At 39.9% G+C, this 23,141-nt stretch overlaps 1 protein-coding gene across 1 annotated transcript in view; it reads left to right on the plus strand.

Moving 5' to 3' along the window:
* The first annotated feature begins 230 nt into the window (after positions 1 to 230).
* LOC139452242 (conopressin/neurophysin-like) overlaps positions 231 to 23,141 on the plus strand; it is a 28,026-nt gene continuing 5,115 nt past the window's right edge. The window contains exon 1 of the mRNA XM_071233641.1: positions 231 to 478. Within this exon, the coding sequence (XP_071089742.1) occupies positions 335 to 478 (144 nt within the window). The 5' untranslated portion in view covers positions 231 to 334. The remainder of the gene's footprint in view (positions 479 to 23,141) is intronic.

The raw sequence follows: 23,141 nt of genomic DNA on the forward strand, positions 1-23,141 counted from the left end.
AGACGTAACCAGTCAAATATCTCCTTTTGAAGACAGAACCCCAAATCGGACGCATCCTTTCTCTCTCTCCCCCCCCCCCCCCCCCCCCCCCCCCCTCCTCTTTTGCACTGCTACCCTGTCACCCCTCCGGTGGGGGCGGGGTGGAACCTTCCAATGTTGTCATTGAGCAGGGATTTCACCACTTGAGGGAGCGAACACCAAGTCACGTGACGGCAGGCGTTGGACGCCGTACAAATACGGAGCAGGTTTGCTGTACCTTGTATTGATCACGTTGACAAGCCGGCGGGATTTAGAGCAGCGGCCAAACAAAAACTTTCTTCAAAACAACCCCAGCATGGTCTCTGCCAGCGCAATGCAAGTGTCTGCCATCGTTGTTTTATTTGGCTGTGTCATTTCTGGAACCTTGGCTTGTTTTATCAGGAACTGCCCACCCGGTGGTAAGCGAGGACTGGACATGAGTGAACACAACGCACGAGAGGTGAGTAACGCTGTACTTTAGATACTTCTCTCGGTCATCATATCCCACCCTGTTGATACCCGATATATCAGCTGCTTGTCTTTAACCCTCTCTGGTCAATGAAGACGTATATGCCGAAGACGTTCTTTTTTTTTTCTTTTTTTTTAAAAATAATTCCGTAGGTGCATTTCTTTAAAAGTTTCTTGTCTGGATCTGATATAAGCTGAAAAGCTGTCTTTTCATTTGAAACAGCTTAACGGGTGTACAATTTCCAACGTTAATATCGCACCCGGTTCATACCAGAGAGATGTTTCGCTTTTTTAACCCTCTTCTGTCTAGCGCCACAAGGTTGAATTGAAGGATTCTATGTTTTTTTTTAAGGAAACAATTGTGTTGCTGCAGTTCACTTTTTAAAGTTTTTTTTCTCAAGATTTGGCATAAGTTTTAATGTTGGATTAAACGTTTCATATTGGAAAAACAAAGACTGGTAAGTATTGTTAAGAGCATGCCAAGAATGCTCGCTTCTTGAAGTCACAAAAGTTAAAGAACTGGTTAAAAACGTTTCCGTTTAGAATTGAGCCAAAGAACATATATACAAGAACAACTTATGATCTAAAACGTTTCCGTTAAGAATTGAGCCAAAGAACATATATACAAGAACAAGTTATGATATCAAACGTTTCCGTTAAGAATTGAGCCAAAGAACATATATACAAGAACAACTATGATATAGAATGTCGAAAGTTTAGCTGTGCTAACAAAATTACAGTTGTGGTTTAAATTTAATTGACGTCAAACATTTTTGCCATGACATTACTGACTGTTAAAAAATGTCAATTGATGCCAAGCACGTTTTGCCGGTTTGCGATGACATTTCCTTGTGGGCGAACATATTTTTATCGTTTCCAGAAGCGAAAGAAAAAGCTGGTCGTACATAGAAATACTGTAAAATATGAAAATAGTTTCTACTTTCGAGGTTTTCGTACGTTTTGATACTTTTCTTTACAAAAATATATTAAGAAAAGAAACCTTGATTGATAAAAACCAAAATGATATAAATACTGCAACAAGAATACATTTTTTAACTAAGTTAACAACCTTTTATTAATCAGTTATTGTCAGACCCGTGAAGATTCCGGGGTAAAATAGGTCTTTAGCAACCCATGCTTGCCGTAAAAGGTGACTATGCTTGTCGTAAAAGGCGACTAACGGGATCGGGTGGTCAGGCTCGCTGACTTGGTTGATGCATGTCATCGATCCCAATTGCGTAGATCGATGCTCATGATATTAATCACTGAATTGTCTGGTCCAGACTTGATTATTTACAGACCGCCGTCATATAGCTTGAATATTGCCGAGTGCGGCGTAAAACAACAAACCAACCAACCAACCAATTGTTGTTGTTATTATTTTAAATAGAGTAAATAATAACAAAACATTCCTACAGTCAGAAGCAAGCGTGTGCATGATAAATGCGCTGAGACCACAGTTCCAGACCGGAGTCTGGCTACTGTTAAATATGCTGAAATATAACGCGTCTTTTAAAGGAAGCAAGCGTGTGCATGATAAATGCGCTGAGACCACAGTTCCAGTCCGCAGTCTGACTACTGTTAAACACCCTGAAACATAACGGGTCTTTGAAAGGAACGAATTAACGGGGTTCCACTTTCTTATGGTTCTTTCCCAATGTTTGTTAGTGTCCAACGCCGCATTCAGCGGTATTCAAGGTATATGACGGCTGGACCAGACAATCCAGTTATTGACATCATGAACATCGATCTACACAATTGGAATACGATGACATTCATCGACCAATCAACCACCCAATCCTGTTAGTCGCCTCTTACGACAAGCATAGTCGCCTCTTACGACAAGCATAGTCGCCTCTTACCACAAGCATAGTCGCCTCTTACGACAAGCAAGGGTTGCTGAAGACCTATTCTAACCCGGATCTTCACGGGTCTCTTAACATATTGCATTCAGGTTCTACCGTATAAAGGGGGTTCACAAGGGTATTCATAAGTATATAATAACGTGCAGTGCACGTGCGAATAAACATGGTTCCACATTCTGATGACCTCTACATAATTTGTCCACTCTATGATGCAATCCCGATACAAAGAATGTCCAACACCTGAAATAAGTACTCTCAACTTTTACAATGAATTTTTACAAAAGGACTTTATTTAGTTAAGAAATACGCCAACATGCGCTACTGATATAGTCAATTACATTTTATTACAAATCATTTCAAATGTTCTACATCCACTTTTCATCCTTAATGATACTGTCAACGTGGGAATGATTTTTCACATGCACACACAGCATTAGAAGGTTCAGCTAACTCTTCTCTTTTCCTGTTGTCACAACTAAATTAGTTGAAAGCATTACATAAAAAATACTGCTGCATGACAACATCAACTATTTTGATAATTTCAATCACTTCCTGTTACTGTTAAATTCAATGCCATCGCATTTTGAAATATATTAAGTAATGCGTTGAAGTTATCTCACGCCGCATCTAACGATAGCAATGATCTTATAACGTGACGTCATCAGGTGTTGACGACGCTGTTCACACGAGTACCCATCAAGTAGAATATGCCGCGAGCAAGTTTGATGACATTTGTATCCCTTATATTAATGAAATGCAATATGTCGGCATCCAATCAATATATGGCAGGCTCCTTGGGGGCCTGTTCCCCTGCTCGTCAACTTAAGAAATCCATTATTTGCTCTTTTAGAAATATAATTAATATAAAGTATTTGTTTTTGCTAATTATTCCGCATTCTTCGAGTACGAAACCACAGTTGTGAAAAGAGAAGGTCACAGCCTCGTATTATTTATTCTACTATTGACATTATGGATGGCAGTTCATAGGCGGATCCAGCCCCCCCCCCCCCCCCCCCACACACACACACACCCTTTGAAAACCATGTATGCCGTAGGCAGTAAAATTATCTGAGAGAGGATTTTGATGTTATAGACGCCTCCCTTTTAAAAAAATGCTGGATACGCAGCGCGTTCCTGAAATACAATATGGTTGTGTGTCATCTTACACTCTCCATACAAGCCAAAGTGCACGCATTTCTTTGTGCGCTAAATCAGTGTTGATATTATTGTTATATTTTATTACAAAACTGTACTGGTCGTCTTATGGAACGTTACAAACAAAATGTAAGACTAACACTTTGTGAAGAATCACCGTGGCGATTCCAAGTTAAAATTGGTCCCCAGTAACCTATGCTTGTCGTAAGAGGTGACAAAGTGGATCGAGTGGTCAGACTATGGAGCACATGATATCGGAATATCGTACATGCATGGTTTGTCTCGTCCAGTTGGATTATTTACCTGCCACCGTGATGTTGCTGGAATATTGTTGACTATGTTAAATAACAAACAAAGAAACATTGTCAAGAATATCAAATTGAAATATGATAATTCATTAAATATAAAACGTCAATGCCAGAGAATAACCAGTCTCGATTATCCGTCGAAACATAGCGGTGAAAAGCCAGTGACACCAAGTGTTCCTGAAAAGGTTGCGCCTGTCCTGCCCGACCGGTAGCACCCTCCACACAATCTGCATCCAGCAAACATGTAAAAATACGAAATCAGCAACAAAATCGCCGTCATGAAGACGTTGATACATTTCAGAGGGTACAATACAGGGCTCTTGGGTTAACATCAAATATACATTCAGAAAAGCTCATTCCGTGACCTGGCGCAGTTTTAGTTCTTAACAGGAGTGTCAAGTTCCACCTGGGTGTTCCCCTGTCAACAAACCTGCCTACCTTCCGTACAATGTAACCACCAAACAGCACGTGCCACCCGGATCTTTCGCAATCTTGGGGTTCCCAAACTCGGATGTCAACACTGCATTTAACCTGCAAGGCGTGTGTCTTATGAAGCTGTGTAAATACTTTATGTCGGTGACAAGCGAAACGTGGTGCGTCTTGGTTTTAAAGTGGTTCTACCCTTGAAGCTTACAATTACATGTATTATTAATACCATATGAATGTGCTAACACGTGATTTTTTTGGCGATTATTTTATATATATAACGGTTACGTACACAAGAGGGGAACTTTACTATGGTCAAGCGAAACCTATACATATTAGTTATATTCAGATCTTGATATATAACGATATGTTCGTGTATTCATAATTGTAAATTTCTTGGTTGTCTTTGTTTATTAGTAACAGTAATTCCTTTTATTCTTCCAAACTTAATGTACTTATAAGTATTTTGGAGTAAACGGTCATCCTGTTTTTTAGAAAACAGTTTCTCTTAAGTTTGTAGTTTGACGCCGCGCTCAGTAATGCTCCACCTATATGACGTCGGTCTGTAATTAGACAATCCAGTGATTGACACCATGGGCATCGGGTGAGGTGAACTGAGATGAAGTTTAACGTCGCGTCCAAGATTATGCACTTATATAGCGACGTGCATGCACGTGTGTGTGTGGCTGCTTGTACTACTCCGAACGAATGTCGATTTATAGTGCTAGCTCACTGAGATACCATGCCGCAGTTTAACATTAATACCCCATTCAGACACAGTGTACTGACTCCGAGCCGACCAGTCCTTGATTTTGCTCCTTAATGCCGAGCACCAGACAGGGCAACAGCAAGTTCCATCTTTTAACGTCTTTTGGTATGACGCGGCTGGGGATTGAACCCCGTACCTTCCGCTCTCCGGGCGGACGCTCTACCACTGGACCACGGAGGCGGTTCCATGAGCATCAATCTAACCCGACTTTTGTATGTATATGGAGGGCATCCCAGATTTGTACCGATTATTATCCTTGGTTTGTGTCATACCCCCTCTCTTTGGAACACTCAGATGGCAACAGGTTTGGCCTGCACCACTAGAAACTCAAACTGACACGCCATGATATAACTGAAAACAATCCATAAAGGCGTCAAACCTAACTCACTGACACATTGACATCGTATGCTTATAAATGTGAGGGTGCATCCGGTTGTCGAGTATTTGGGACATAGTCTTGACTTTGATAAAAATACCCGTACAGCCCTTGGGATATTCCCCCGGAAACCTCAGTGAATGGAGGGTCACAGGAGGTAGGTCAGCACTTGAAACTCACGACTTAAGTAAATATCCGTCGGGAAGTGTAGTTATCGGTGTTTGTTCCGAGTTATGATATCAGAATACGAAGCCAGAATCTGGCTGTTGGTATGTTTCCTGTTTAAAGGAGTTGGGCTGCCTTTTGTCCAAAATCGGTGAATCGTGTTACAGTAAAGTACGGTTATAACGAACTCAAAGGGACTATTAATTTTAGTTCGTTATAACCGTAGTTCGTTATAAGCATATATACAGCATAACTACAGCAAATAGTCGGGATCAAAAAAGTAAGTTCGTTATATCCGTCGGTTCGTTTTAAGCATGTTCGTTATAACCGTAGTTTACTGTATTTCAAATTACCATAAGTCATCTGTACATCCCGTCCAGTACCGCTGAGTGTACGCTGTTGTCACATGTTGGTTGGTTGGTTGGTTGGTTGGTTGGTTGGTTAACGCCGCACTCAGCAATATTCCAGCTATATGACGGCGGTCTGTAAATAATTGAGTCTGCACCAGACAATCCAGTGATTGACATCATGAGCATCGATCCACGCAATTGGGATCGATGACATGCATCAACCAAGTCAGCGAGCCTGACCACCCGATCCCGTTAGTCGCCTCTTACGACAAGCATAGTCGCCTTTTACCACAAGCATGGGATGCTGAAGACCTATTCTAACCCGGAATCTTCACGGGCTGTTGTCACATGTAAACTGAGGGACAAACGAAAGTACACCTGGTTATTTTATGTAATCAATAATTGAAAGAACTGTTGGTAAATTTGGTCATGTCTATTTAACCATCACTCATTTCTGAAACAGTAAAGTAATCTGTTGCTGGGTAATTTTGTGAAAATATAAAATGATTCAATGACGACTGGGGCAAGAAATGAATTTGCAACAACATGAACACCAGCAAATTTGTGCAGAAATTTTTTTTTAATGATTTTCAAAGATCATATGTCTGAGATACCCATTAGCAGTTGTGAATTAAGTGGTAAAAATTTAGGTTTAAAATCAAATTATTATTTTTTTAAATAAACCTGCGTAGAAGTATTCTTTAAGTGCTGGCTAAGCGCAAGTATAGTTATTTCTTTAAAATGATATCGCTAACTTAAGATATTTTCAATTGAAAATCAAATATTTTGAAATATCAAGTGAGAGGTTTGTTTCTTTTGCTTTTCAGTTTATATAGATTCAGCTGTTCAAGATGTACCTCCTTGGTGTGGTATTCTCTTGTTGCATAAAAAGACTTTGAAATATCAACAAAACCAAATAGTTTAATGTAATAATGTTTCTCACAAAGCTATGCCAAAAGTAATGGATTTCAATATTATATATTTACATTGTGCTGCAGTCAAGGTGTTGATTCAGTCAAATTTCAACTGAACATTTTAACCAGAAAAGGTTTACAGGACATGCCGCGAAAATTGTAAACCTTGGTCCCGTTGTGCAAAACAACCGTAGCGCTACGACTGTCGTAATTCTATGTTAAGGTATGGGAGTTACGATCACCTTAGCGCTAAGATCGCTTTTTACAACGGCACCCTGATCTTTACATCAGTGTATGTCGTCTTTAGTTCAAGGTCAAGTTCGAGGTCAAGTTCAAGGTCAAGTTCAAGAAAGTGTGTATGTTGTTTTATGCATCAGTCAGCCATATTCCAGCAACCTGGCGGCTTGTTAACAATCTAAATCAGGCAACCCAGTGAATGAACGCAAGCACAACGGCACCCGCCGCGGGGTTCAAGGACACACAATCAGTCGCAGAGCCTCATCAACTCATCCCCATTACACTCAGCTTATTTAACAGCGATGTACCTTGGTCCTATTTCGGTATACGGAATTCCATAGGTGTAGAAGAGTTATCGGGATTCTCATTAAACATACGTTCAGTAATAATGTGCAGATTTATAATGCGCCAAACACCCAGCCTACACCAAGCACTACGTTATTGTCCATGTCAATCTGGTTTTCATTCTCATCTCCCTGGGGAGTATATATACAACCGAAGCTGCCTGTGAGGCGCTACAAAGATAAGTCACATTACCATCTCATTCCGGGTACCCATTCACTGCTGAGTGACCGAGGCACATTTCAAACAAAGTCTCTTGCCTGAGGAAACCTCACATGTGTACAAACAGAGATGAAAGCACGCGTGCGCTTTCGCGTGCACGTCGCCATATATGTGCACAATAATCTTGAACGCGACCTCACCTCTTGTTGGGCTCTGCTAAAATTCGTCTACTGATTAACGTTAACGTCAAAATCAAGTAAACGTCAAAGTTGAAGGCATGCACGTCGTATTATAAGTAGAATAATATTGAACGGGTCGCTAAATCCTAGTTCACCTCACCTCACCTCACCTCACCTCACCTCACCTCACCTCACCTCACCATTTGGAGATACGCCCCCTTGACATCTTCCTAGCTCTCCTGTGTCAAAATTCCCATCAAGCAACGTCGGGTCGGAAGCCACTAATTGAAGCTATGCTTGGAACCTGGCCGGTTTTTTTTTGTATATATATATATATATATATATATATATATATATATATATATATATATATATAGTTAAAGACACAAGGAGTGAATGAAGAGATATTATATATAATATTATGTCAGTGTAATAAGGTCTGGGGATATTTCAGTATAGCAGAACCAGTCAGTACACGATGAGCCATTAAACGCACGGCTAAACTGAACGAGCAGTGTGATTGGACATCTGGACATATAAGATTTCCAATTACTATTACGCAGCTCCTTTGCCACTTCATGGAACTAAATTTGTTTAAAAGTCACATTCAAACCCATAACTATATTATTATGGAAATGATATTGTCCTTTTTTTTGCCATAAAAAAATGAACTAGTAATGGACATGTTCGTTTTTCTCCGGCAATCTTGTAGTGAGTACGTTTAAAGCTTCACCCACTCACTCACTCAATCACCCACTCACATGATCGATTTTAGGATGACATGGAAAACAATCTTAAACATTGAAACCTCAAAGTACCTGTAAGAACAGGTCATCAGGCAGGCTCATCGCGGCCTTTGTACCAGTCTCAGACCATGGCTTTGAGCAAAGAATCCCAATTTCCTTCAACAAACGATGGACATTTCGTGAAAGCATGAACAGAATCAATGTTGTAAATTAGCAATTTATTGCACGAATTCACTCACCATATTGTCGCTGATAACAAAGAGTTATTAAAAAGTATTAGATCAGGACAGCCTTAAACGAGGTTAGTTTAATAACGGTATCACTAACAAACATTCTACAAATAGATTTAATGAGAAAGTTAATTATTCAAATCACTCATTGAAAGTATCAAAAATGTAAGAGAAAGGAAAAGGGCTTAATTGAGAAACGCATCCCATTATTCCCAAAACTAAAACCGTTATATTTTATGTTTTATTGAAAAACACTGTTCAAATCATTATCTGACTCGGTTCAGCGTTGTAATGGTCAAGGAACGCATCATGTCCAGTTGGTTTAATTCATGTGATTCATTCTGAATGGTTGAAGGTCTCGAGTTCAAATATAGACGTTCGCAATTTCTCATGAACCATCATGTGTCCCTATGTAGTATAAACCAGAGGCTTAGAGCTGTCGAGTCCTGAAGGGCGGATAAACTGTCATACTGGCCATCAGGCATTACGTCAATTATATTCAGTGTGTAACCTCTGCCACATTAGTCACTTTCCGAGTGGAATTCTTCGTAAGATCGCGTCTCCTGCCAAGTAATGGGTGCATTCAGAGGTACTGGAAGTGTCGCGGGCTGAAGAAATACTTCCGCTCTGGTTGGCTGCAGCAAGTCCGCCATCAATGCGAGTTGTCTGTCTATACTTCCGTCCAAATCAGACCCAATATGTGCATTTGTCTGTCATATAATCCCCTTATATGGTTTGCCAGCCTGTACGTGCCTTGCTGTTTCCCTGGTATGAATATTCCTTCGGTTCGCTGGTGTGGCATAACGTTTCAGAGGGCGGTGAATATGAATGTGTTTTGAATAGCATTCATAAATATATTTTTGTAAGGTTTACTAATTGTTAACAAAAGTCTTGTCAGAGTTGGTATTATTTCATATCCATATAGTCATATCGGAAGGCAACTAGAGATATCATGTGAAACATTTCTTATTGAAATGCAAATAATAAATCATATCCCTTAGATAACAGTAAACAGTATGATCCCGTTAGAATGGTAATCGTATATATATCATATATCGACAACAGATTTGTATCGAACTAGGGAAGACTCTATACATTGGAATGAATTAGGGTTTCTTCCAGTCAATTTTCTTAATTCTAATTTTAAGATGCACAATTTGGATTTTATCTTATGTTTTATTTTGTTCAGTACATGTCTATTTTCAAGAACTCTAATTTTGAAATACGTTTTGTTATATAAGAAGAACGATGAAATGACTGTGAAAGTGTTAGGCGCTACAGTGTCAATATAGTAGAAACAAATAAATAAAAGTAAATAAAAGCGGCAAAAATATGTCCATAATCACAAGAAACCACTGCTTAACCTGAGGTCAGTGTACGATTCCGACTATATCAAGAGCATGTGTTGATGACTCACTATCAAATAGTGATGATGCCAGGTGCTGCCGAATAGGTGAGCGCACCCGTCACAAATACATCCAAAGGCACGTCAACTGTTCACCTGACAAAATCGTTTATTCGAGTTATCCGTAGTTCGAGACAAGCATAGTATTGATAGATACATTATAGGTACATCGAAATATCGAGTTAAAAGAGTTAAGAGTTGAAAAACTTAAAGGCTCAATGATATAGATGTGAGTGAGTGAGTGAGTGAGTATGGTTTTACGCCGCTTTTAGCAATATTCCAGCAATATCACGGCGGGGGACACCAGAAATGGGCTTCACACATTGTACCCATGTCGGGAATCGAACCCGGGTCTTCGGCGTGATGAGCGAACGCTTTAACCACTAGGCTACCCGACCGCCCGATATAGATGTGTGTCTGACGTCTAGGAGAATGGGGGTGTGTGACACATGTACTTAAACGACTCAACGTGGGTTGTTATCAACAATACTATCAAATGACACGAAAGGTTATGCAGCTTTGTCGGGGTATGTGAACAATACCATGTTAATGTATCATGAAAAGACTTGCAGTACTATGAACCATTCATCCTTTTGTACATTTCTCATTGTCCTTTCTTTGTATAAGTGATGGTACGCCATTTTTCATATCATTTGTTTTCATACGTGTTGACTCCCTCCGTGTACTGCTGACATTTTAATCCTCAGTTAAAGGCAACCCTGGTATGAAATCCTCCTGATCTAGTTATTACATGTAAATGGACCTTGATCCGCTTTAGTCGTGTTTGCTTTGGTATATCAAACCTTAAACTCTGTCTCTGTGGTGTTCCATTGTTGTCATCGAAATGACTTCTTTCCAACACACGAAAGCCTTTATTCTGATTGTTGTGTGCTTGGGTGTGTTGATTGTGATTGATGACTTAATCAGATCAGTTGTTAAGCATTTGCAAATCAGACCATGCATTTGGCATTATAGATTGGGACACATCCTCTCTCTATATATGTCATACATTCGTGTGCGCGTGTGTGTGTGTGTGTGTGTGGGGGGGGGGGGGGGGGGGGGGGGGAGTAGGAAGGAAAGATGGTTGATGGGTGAAAGGATGGCTGATGGAATCAAAGGTGATGGTTGGAATAATGATGGTGATGGAAGGAAGGATGCTGGAGGGAAAGATATCTGATGGCGATGTGTGGAAGGATGGCAGCTGGATGAATGGATAGCTGATGGACGGGTTCGGTTTATCGCCACTTTGAGCAGTATGTTAGTTATCTCGACTTGTAAGCTTAACATGGAAAGAAAGACCGATCTAACAAATGAATAGAAGGGTCAATGATTGTAAGGATGAATAGATAGATGGATGAAGGTAAACAGGATAGCCACTTAGCCGCCGTCTAAAAAGTGACATTTGCAAATGAAACAGGGTATTTCACAATAGTTTATTGTACTTTCGATTTCCTATTTGCACGGATCGCAGTTATTTATTGTCGTTATAAAGAAGACAGATTATTTCCGGTAGTGAAGTAGACAACTTCGGTGCAAGGTTTAAAGAACGCTTAAAGGCTTCATGCCGCTATCTTGCTGTGTAATCCTCTCGTACGTTCGTATCACATTCTGGACATTTTGTTTGTTAAAGTTGCTTGGAGGGGCGGTCGGGTAGCCTAGTGGTTAAAACGTTCGCTCGTCACGCCGAAGACCCGGGTTCGATTCCCGACATGGGTACAATGTGTGAAGCCCATTTCTGGTGTCCCCCGCCGTGATATTGCTGGAATATTGCTAAAAGAGACGTAAAACCATACTCACTCACTCATTCACTAAAGTTGCTTGGGGAAATTAGAATGTAAGCGAAACATGTTGCTGTACACCTTTTTTTCTTAAATACTTAACACACCTATCAAACACAAACCAAACTCAAGCAGGTCGGTACAGATCACCAAAAAACAGATGTCATTAAAATCTAATTCAATAGCAAACACAACAATATCTCATCAACGACAATTTTCAGATAGGTAGCCAACCTGTGTGAAAATTAACCAAATATAATGTATAACTATAACATATGACTGAAAGTACTGTTTTTTCTTTCAGTATAGGTAGGTGGGTAGATAGGTAGGTAGGTAGGTAGGTAGGTAGGTAGGTAGGTAGGTAGGTAGGTAGGTAGGTAGGTAGGTAGGTAACGAATTGAAAGAGAAAACACTTGAATTTTGTACTGCGTTGTAGGTACGCCACCGTCATTAGCGCGATAAGGAGTACAATAACCATGTAATTACTTATTGGCCGGAGCTGATGTAGTAGCTGGCTTTATAATGACCTTAGTTTATACATGTAGATATTCCTCCATTAGGTTAATTATCGTTCATCGAACAACGTTTCATGCACAATAACACATATCTAAATAAAGCGACGAAGCCCTTTCCAAAATCATTAGAAATATCTGCTAAAAGCATTGTGCTTACTATGATTCAGACTATATCATGAGCATGTGTTTATGAATCGCTATCAAATAGTGATCATGCCAGGTGTTCCACAGGTGGCATCTGTCACAAACACATGCAAAGGCAAATCAATGTTACATGTAGTCTACACAGATGAGTACAATGTCCTTTCATCTTATATTGTATTAGTTTCACAACAATGGGTATATCCTGATACGATTAAATCAAACGGGGGCATAATAACTGACAATTAGACACTATGCAGACATTGCCAAACATGCACTGTGCATATGTTCCCTAGTTTGATTTTTAGAAACGTTCGCCCTCACGCCTTAACCACAAGAAGGAATAAAACATCATTCTATGTTTCATGTGTGTACACTGCCTCCCATCGGCATAACAATGTACATTATCACACAAACGAGCTATAATATCTCGTCAATCCACTGATTGAGATTTATGTCATACACACGCTGACGAAACAGAAACACAATGGCAAGTCATGAGACATTGAAAAGCCCCCGAAGGCTCTTAAAAACACACCCAAATGACATTATCGACAGACACTGACAACATAACTGTCATACTGTCATTATTGATCGTATTACAAGAGCAGTGTTCTATTGTTGGAACTCAAAGGTCAGTTAGATATACACGAAACTTGATAAATAGGTGAAATTGTGTTTACACAGGACCAACGCAGTCGTGGGGAATATGCCTGTCTCCATGGACGGGATTATATTACAGGCGAATAAAGCCATTGAGGCTGGTTTTGAACATGAACTTCATGACCTTTTGACTCTTTGGAGCACTCAGCAGTGATAGACACATGGTGTCCTCAATCTTACTGCGCTGATTTCATTGTCATGTTAGACTTGAACTTTTACTTCAGATTCAAGTTGACGTTTAGTGGGATGTGACGGGACTAACGTTATACAAATTCATATGCTACTCGTTTTTTGCTTTATTTTATAAAATAGTTCTGGAATATTAGTATATTGAAAGGTTTATAAATTAAAAATATTTTTATGTCATCCTACGAATGCCTGAATAGTTATGATAACGCAATTGTAATCAATTCCTTAATAGGCATTTAAAGCAAGCACGTGATAAAACACACACACCAGTAACGTATTTTGTTATATCGTTTGTATTGTGTTTCTTACGTATTGTTTTCTGCAAAATGTCTGAGGGATGAGTGCTATGTTTATCCTTTTTGTGAACACCTGGTGTCATCACTGATTTTAAGTTGTCATTTCACATAATTTTTACCCGCTTTTTGCCTTTTACGCCCAATGGATTCTGTGATATATGGATTTCTGATGTTTATGCAAAGGGTTTTGTTGCTGTTATTTGATCAAAGAACGGTTTAGGGTTTGCGTCTTCGAATTAATTTCGAGCTAATTAAGCACTTCATCAAGGTAACGAGAGAATGATACTCGTATGTGTTATTTTATTCCTCCTGTGGTCCAGAGCTTGTCTTTCTGGGCAATATAATCTATCATTACTTCATCACAGAACTGGAATTAACTACGCGGGCTATCTCTTGACAAAGTTGTGCCCCTTTGGTTTGCCAGGATCAGCTGTTCGCGGTGTAACGTCTTAACCAGCATTAGGGTTTTATCCCCACATAACGCACATACGTCATGCTGGAAGACTGTTGAATGCGGCATTAACGTCAATTCACTCACTCACATACATAACATGCGTGAGTTTACTGGAAAGCATTGTTAATTCATTGTCTATATCATTGTGAGGCTACGAGGGCTTACACAAGAGGACATTGGCGATAATGGTATCTATTCAGCAATATTGAACGTTTACATACATTGAATCCCTTCACAGTCTCGGTGAGTTCGATTAGGCAGCGCTTCCTTGGAGAAGTTCCATTCGCTGTCTGGGCTGCATTTTGAGGGGACAAGGGCCCTGAGCTGGTGATGAGCCTAACTAGCTTGACTGTGCCAGGATTACCAAAACCTCTTTGTTGCATTTATTTATTTGTATCTGTATATTATAATCTAATGATGATGATGATGATGAAGAAGGTGATGAGGGTGATGATGAAGAAGATGGTGATGGTGAAGAAGATGGTGATGATGATGATGATGATGATGATGATGATGATGATGATGATGATGATGACGGTGGTGGTGGTGACAGGTAATAACAAAGGTAAAACGTACTAAAGGGTCTCGTATGTACATATCACCTTTGCCATCATTCATAATACTCTTCAAACACGATTGCTCTAAAAACTACAAGCTCGTATCAATGCAGATCTTTTTAAGAATAATATCACGTTTTAACAATTCAAGCTCGTTAATCTTTCATTATAACCGTTCCAGCACTCTGGCCTTTTAGTGTAAAGTTATTTGAAAAATCGTCATACAAGTGTACGGTTACGCGATGGAACTCGTCTGGAATTTGTGTGGCGTGTATGTTTGAAATGGTATGATTAGGAGACGACGGGGCTGTTATTGTATTCGCCTAATAGGAAATAAGAGAATGTAACGTCCAAATAATAGGGTCAATATCGATTTAAGTGTGGACATGATTTAATCGGCTTTCGCTAATATGTTATAGACTTGGTATATTTTTAATCTCAGTACGAAGCACTCTCTTTCATACGAGCGAAATGTTTCAGTATTATTTGATTTTTCCTAGTAGTGCTAACCTACTTACATTGAATAAAATGATGATGAATAATTGAACATACTTACATTGAATAAAGTATACATACTGCACAATACATATGTATTTGCCAATAGCAAATCAGTTGCCATTATTATAGTTCACCAACCTTTCGGACATTAACCAGTGGGATTTTTTCTCAGTGATAGCTTATACTCAGCGTCACTGGTGGGTCGCCTAGGTGTGTAGTGTGTTAAACATGAATACATGCCAACAAGCGTCAATAGGTCTGAGTAGGATGACAGTGTGATTTAAAGGCGGAAAAAATGTTGTTTATTCATATGTCAGACTAATTAGATGCTCTTTTTGAAGCTGAAAAATATGACAACGAATATCAAAAGTGAAAAGCTACCCAAAACACAAGTCTGAACGCAACCAGCTGTTCAGCCCTTGCACGTGCAATACATGACGAGTATTAGTCAATCCGGGTATAAAAATTGTTCATTCCAGATACAACTGCACTGCACTCTTGGAAGTTGAAAATGCGACTTGTTTTTTTTATAACACTATTATCTTTTATTATCTGCGTGACCCCCAAATAGTGAGGCTGCATATACTAGATATTGACTGATATATGGAGCATTTCTTATATTTACGTACGTGACAACAGGTCAAGACTGAGAGTTGTTGCGATAGCCTCTGAAGAGACCGCTCGTGACGCCGAAAACACGGGATTTCTAATAGTTCCGGTTGCGCAGGAAATGATGACACTTTTCACGAACACCTGGTGTCATCACTGATTCTCGGTGATCCGTTCATATAGTTTAAATAACTGTTTTGCCTTGTGCGTCATTGGAGTCGACAGATAATCGAGACTGATTGTCCTCTGGATTTGACGTTTTGAGTTTGAACTGTTAAAAGCACAACTGTTGTGATATTGCTGAAAAAGTGCAAAAAGCGGCAAACAGCTTTATTTTTACCTTCACCCATTGTATCTGTCGTTCATCAAATACTGTTTAGTCACTTGATGTGTGAATGGTAGTTGTTCACCTATGTTCTTGTGATGATAAATTAATGCTTCATAACATAAATACCTGAAATATGTATATTGCCTCTAAGACCTAGGTTATGGAGTACTGGTCTTAGAATACAGCTAATTTGGTCTCCGACAAACTGATTACTGCTTGACCTCTGTCCAGAGGTCAGTGAACCTGGGAGTTCCACCTCGTGGTTTAAGGTATAGGGCGTCTGTCCGGAGAGCGGAAGGTCGGTGGTTCGATTCCTGACCGTGTCGCACCAAAAGACGTTAACCGACGGTTTTTATTGTTACCCTGGCGCTCTGCACTAAAGAGATGAAACAAGGACTGGTCGGCTCGAATTCAATATGCTGTGTCTGAGTGGGGTAGCCATGTTTACCTGGGGCATGGTATCTCAGCACACACGCGCGCGCACGCACGTACACACACACACACACACACACACGCATGCACACATATACACACACGTATACCAGACGTGTATACATATATGCACTTATCTTGAACGCGACATTAAACCCAATTTCACAAAGAAATGATTTTTCCCCAAAATCAGCGTTTGTATGCTGTCCCCTGAAACTAAAATCACATGATCCTGAACCCCGTGAATAAAGGACAGTGAGTCATTCTCCCCAAACAAATACTTAACGCGTTTAAAAGGTCGTCAAATTTACAACAAACAAACACAACAATTTGGCTGCTCTGACTCTTTTCAAATGATGGATGATGATGGCGACGAGCGTAAATGCCTGGCGTCGTTCTTCAATGACCAGGCGGTGAGGACTAGATGGATACACATTATCCCCCTACACAGCGAGGCATCTAAGTAGGAAGACAACACAGATTTGCATCAGAAAGCAGGGATCAATGCACACAGAGAAAGCTATGTTTGTGCCCGTCTACAATAGTGGGCTGTTGGCATTAGTCAACAACTCACACGTCTAGAAACTCTGCAACTTCAACCCGAATGCGCACTAATGTTTTTTTGCCTTTTCAAATTGCCGTTGACTTCTTTTGGTTTGTTAGTTTTGTCATTTACAACAGGAAAATCACACTAAGAGATATAACTTGAGTGATCTGACCTATCTTTAAAACGTGTTGACCTGTTGAGTGTTCATGTGACTGTTAGTGTAACGGGAAATGAAATGAATGCGTAATCTTTAAAGACTTATGAATTTCAAATTTTAAACATTTTAAAGTGTTTGATAAAGTGACATATAGATACTTTATATAAAATGCGTCTGGGGAAGGCGGGATTATGTGAGGCTGGGTCAGGTAGGGGGTAAAATGATTGGGACGAAGTTTCACAAATTGGGTCAGTATTGTTGGCATAGTGACATATTGCTGTGACGATTGCTGATCAGAATTTATCGAATATGGTTCAAACATGTCAGTTTCACATTCGTGTCGACCCAAACAGTAGACAAATCAATTTCCAGTAGTCCCCATTGTAGATAAACCCCTAAAGGAGGCAAAGTCCCTGTACAGCCACACGTGATAGGTCTCAGATTGTGAAATTTTAAATATAAACGAGTTAATCTTGGCGAAGCGCGGCAAAGAAGTAAGCAAAGGCCATTTGATCCATTTCACTCTCTGGGTAGATTTATTTACTATGAACAAAATGGTGTTGGTGTATTAGTCACGAGCAGACAGTGGGGGGAGGATCATTTACACAAGATTGAAAAAAAAAACAATCATGAATTTATCAGTAATCGTTTTATCATTCGAAACTGGCGTCCACAAGATACATCGAATTGGTGATATCAAGCGATATACACGAGAGGATATACAATAGGAGGCTACAATTTAATTGCATCACAATGCTTTGGAGACCATTGTGACGTCATCGGATACTATGACGTCACAATGAAATGACATCACTAATCATCACCACCGACGCTTGTTTGTTGGAATTTTAGATGACAAATAGAAATTTACCTTCGTGACTTTTGATATCAAATATATCATCACTCGTTGATAAAAGTCTAAATGTACACAATATGCATTATACACGGAAAGTATGCATTACACACACGAAACATTTTACACAAAATGCACGTTTTGGGCACATTTTATTCATTTTTTAATCATCCATGTCACGAAATTAAGAACAAAATATAACACGTCCCATTTTAATTCTGGAAACCCAAAAGTCCAGAAACACTACGGTCTTTTCCCAGTCTCGGTCAAAGGTATTTACAAAATTAAACAATTAAACAAATGTATCCACACGATTTGTATGTGAATTATATCAATGATGTTCCAGCGTTTCAGGTATGCAGTTATAGATAAAAAGCAGTACTCATATACAAATAGTCAGGACTAAATCACCAGAATTATACATCGCGAGGCTCAAGTGACCTCCTGGAAGATGAGATCGCGCTTGTTACACCATCCACCGACGTGACTGATGGTGACGGTAGGCCCCAATCTGTGTGTGTAATCACTCAATAAACTATGTAAATGTACAGGAAACTGAGGAATCACCTACACACCTCGAAATACATGCGACATATCCATAGATAGAATATTCTTCCGTGCAACCAAACCCAGGCTAACACTGTGGGATGATATGATGGACGCTTTCATTCACCAGATTGTTTTTGTTTGTTAGGGTTCTCGTTTCAGCAAATATTCGGTGGATTATAGCATTTCATATGCAACATTTATCTCCGATTGCTGTGACGGCTAAGTGTTATTTTAACCTTACGACTGACTGTCTGATCCTTGCATGTCAAAATTTGAAGATTTGTGTGGAACCTGATACTGATAACGCGCTTCGTCATTGACGTATTTACGTCTCCTAATTATTGTGGAGTGGGATTAGGGTGCTGTGAAGGGTTAGGGTGACGTTTTGGGGTGTGTGGGTGGTAGGGGGTGGGTGGGGGTGGGGGGTGGCAGTACTTGCGTTTGAGAAGTGTGTAGGGTGTTGTTTGTGTCTGGGTAAATATAGATAGTGGTTCATCAAAAAAAGTATACTGTGATTTCCATGTAGAGCTGCGTTATCTGTAGATCAATTTACACTAAATTGAACTTGGACCCGAATATTTGAGGTTATAAATTTAAAGTCTGTGGTATTAGCAAAGATATTAAGTGCAGTGGCGTGGTGTCAGTCCAGTCTTTTGATTGTGTTTTCCATCTGAATTAAGGAGTGAGTGAGTGAGTGAGTGAGTGAGTGAGTGAGTGAGTGAGTGAGTAGGCCACCTGTGATGGTAACTATACGTGTGTCCAATTGTGATAGGCCATGCCACTTTATACATACTGACATCATCACTGTTCGAAGTGAGTGAGTGAGTTGGGTTTAACGCCGCTTTGAACAGTATTCCAGTTATATCGCGGCGTGTCATGTTAATGTGGGAGGAAAGCCCGAAGTGATGCAGGTATCGGACGTTTACCACTTCGGTGAAACCCACCAAGTACGCAACTCTGCACAGCAAATTGCGGCGCCTTAGACGACTGGGCCACCCGTATCCCCTCTGAATTAAGAAACCACCGACCGCCCAGGCTTAGTTTGTTAAGATCGTAATATTTCACTCACACACATTACAGGCACAGAAAGAGTTGATCAGCTACTACGTAAGCCAACATACAGAGGGCACCCGAATTAAACTCAGCAGCTTTTAGATGGGAAGTTGGTATCCCCTTCAACATTGTTTCCACATCTGTTGATCGGTTTCTTTAACCATATGAATCACATTTCTGCTCTGATTGGCAAAATTAAAACATTGGAGTGAGTGAGTGAGTGAGTGACGCCGCTTTTAGCAATATTGCAGCAATATCACTGCGGGGGACATCAGAAATGGGCTTCACACATTGTACCCATGTCGGGAATCGAACCCGGGTCTTCGGCGTGACGAGCTAACGCTTTAACCACTAGGCTACCCCACTGCCCCTAAAACATTGGAATGAGGCCAAAAAGTTTAACTGATGCTTCAGGTATGTCCACATCTGTGTCGTTCAATAATGGTCAAATAGTGTCCCTTCAACTGAAGTTGGTAACGTCCTAGACCAGTGTCGCGTTGAATATTCCTCTCACATTAAACTGACTCGCCGTGACATTACTACAACATCGGGACGTTATAGCAACCTATCTCACTCAAAGTGTTGTCTTATTCAGTTGTTTAAGATATGCAACGTTGCGAAAAGTATGTAAATGAGAATTTATATACCCATTTATCACGATTCGTTCATCTGCTCTGTAGTTATACAATGCAATACCAAAATTTCAGACATGTGAAGCCAAACTGGATTAAGAGACAGAGCAGCGCGGTCTTACATTTGATACCCATGACTGACAGCTCACTTCCGGGTATTGCAGCTTTTGATTTTTAAGTGCCGGGCTCTTTTATTAGGGGAAGAATGTTGCTTTTAGTTTATCGCATGATTCTAGTGTACGTCACGTCAGGTATAGATAGAAAAGGTTATACTTGTTATCTCCTTTGTCAGAGTGATGGATGAAGATGGGGTGGGAACGGAAAAGGTTCCATGGTTTGACTTTCAGGGATGGCGAAATGAAGAAATGCTCAAAAAAGTTATACTAATTCTCAAGGAAACAATAATTTACCTCGAAGTTCTATTTAATTTATGAAACGGGTTCTATTTACTGCCGTAAGGTCGACTTTATGAATTCTTACACAGATATCGATAACGTATTGCTTTTGAGACAGAGAGGCCTGTCTCGATGAAAATGCGAAGATGTGCTTTAAGTGGTGTTTAACCACAACATCAGCCCTGTTCATGGTTTAAATGAACTTTTAAGAAAGAATGCATTTTTAAGCGTTCATTTTTAAAGATAATGTATTTTCTACTGCACTAGGCTACATAAAACAGACCCTGTCAGAAGGGAGGACATTTACATGTCTTAAGTAGACACAAGATGCTAACAAATTTCCTCTCAATTCTTCTGAAGTGCACCCCCTTAAGCATGACCCTGGTGGCTCCCCAACCAAAAAGCCAAATAATATCCAAACCTTTCCACTAACCACGAAACCGAGGCTAAACCAACTTAATGCCTTGATTGGCAGTTGAACGTGAAGAGCACGAGACATAGGCGCGTGCTTAACGTCCATTTATTGTTAATTTCACCTTGTCATTGCCGTATCATTTTCACTTTAATCAATAGCAGCCGCATGTTTGGATATGAATCGCGAGCTGATGACTTTAGGTGCTTAATGGGAAAACCCCTATTCTTCTCCTGGACCGGATTGTCAATTTCGCTTTTCTTAATCCATTCAAAATGGAATGAACGTCATAGCGATTAGTCGCTCATCTCACTTGGGACGCTGATTGGTTGATGACCTGTGAGCTTACACGTTGTCTCCTCTCAGGTCCACGCTTGCTTTTGCTGACTGACACATTAATGTGCAAGATAAATATAATACTTTACCGCAAAAACGGCATTCCTGTAAGATTGTCAGTTGCTAGTGGAGACCTCGCGATGATTTCAGTAGAGTTGACATGGCTACCTCTTAACTGTTTTAAAAGGGAGACAAATTAAAACCGATACACTGAATTCGCTAAGGCAACTTTTTATTATGTTTGCAAATATTTTCTCAGTAATTGATGCTTCCAAGCGGTGACGTATTTCAGATGATGGTTCTAATCGGGCGTGGATTTGATAACATTACAGGAAATAGAACATGATTCCCAATCGATATTTTACAGTTTAGGTGATAGTATTCATCGACAAAGATAGTCTAATCTTTGCTCATATTGACCTGCTTGTGTGTGACTTTCAAACTTTCATCTTCCCATAAACTGTTATGCCATTTTAGAATGTTGATTTCGATGTAAATGGTGCTCATTGAATATCGTTTATTCCAATTAATGTTCCTTCTACTTGAAATATCGGAGACATAAAATACTTAAAAATTCAAAAAGGTATTAATTTCCCTATAGACAATCAATAAATCAACTTCTAATTTAATGTTATGCCTTGACTTCAGCCATACTACCTACCATTTAAAATTTTTTAATTTTTGAAGAGTTTTACATGTGAAATCATTTACCTGATAACAACTACGCGACCTAATATGTGTACCAAAAAGCTTTTTATCCTTTTTAAAAAAGACGATTGATTCCTACAACATGTGTTACATATAAATATCGCACACATGGGATGGAAACACACTTACGCGAACCATCAGATGATCGTCCGGATTAATGAGTGTTTGATTTAACAAATGGACACAATAATGGAAATCACAAGCAACATCTATAGTTTATCTTTCTTCTTTAAAAGATTATGGACTTCTTTTAATATTAAACTCAAATCGCTTAAATTACCAAAAATTACACATCATTGTCGTTTGAGATCCATTCATATCAGTTTCACCACTAGTTTGTCTTTTAGTCCCTATGGAATCGGCAGGTAATGGTTCCACAGATTGTCGAGACTGATGATGGTCTGGCGTTGACGTTTTGAATCTGAGTGTTTACTTCATCATGTCCGTGCACCCCATCAAACTGTCCTATATTCGCATAACATGATTCTCTCCGGGTCATAGACAGATACTCGACACAGATGGATCCGATGTCCCGCAGCTTGCAGGGGCTCAATGAGTTCCTTCTCCTAGAAGCATACGCTTGAACCTCTTCATTTGCCTTTTATCTTTGAGTTTCGTGAACATGCCTGCTGCATGACATTTGATGTGTACCGTTAGGGCATGTCGTGTATCGGCTGCGAAGTGGTCTGTCAGTTCATAACACATATGTTTCGCAAAATGTTTCCACAGCGTTAGGACATAACAGTGAGTTAACAGTCTGGTACGACATAACAGTTAGTTAACAGTCTGGTTCCACGCTACGCTATGGTGGGGGTACCAAAATGGGCTTCACACATTGTATAAATGTGGGAAATCGAACCCTCGTGTGTCCGCGACACTGCTTAATCGTCATTTGAAGGCAATAGTCATATACAGTAAACTACG

Source organism: Haliotis cracherodii, unplaced genomic scaffold (assembly GCF_022045235.1).
Source record: "Haliotis cracherodii isolate W230 unplaced genomic scaffold, xgHalCrac1.p SCAF_9, whole genome shotgun sequence".
Classification (NCBI taxonomy): domain Eukaryota; kingdom Metazoa; phylum Mollusca; class Gastropoda; order Lepetellida; family Haliotidae; genus Haliotis; species Haliotis cracherodii.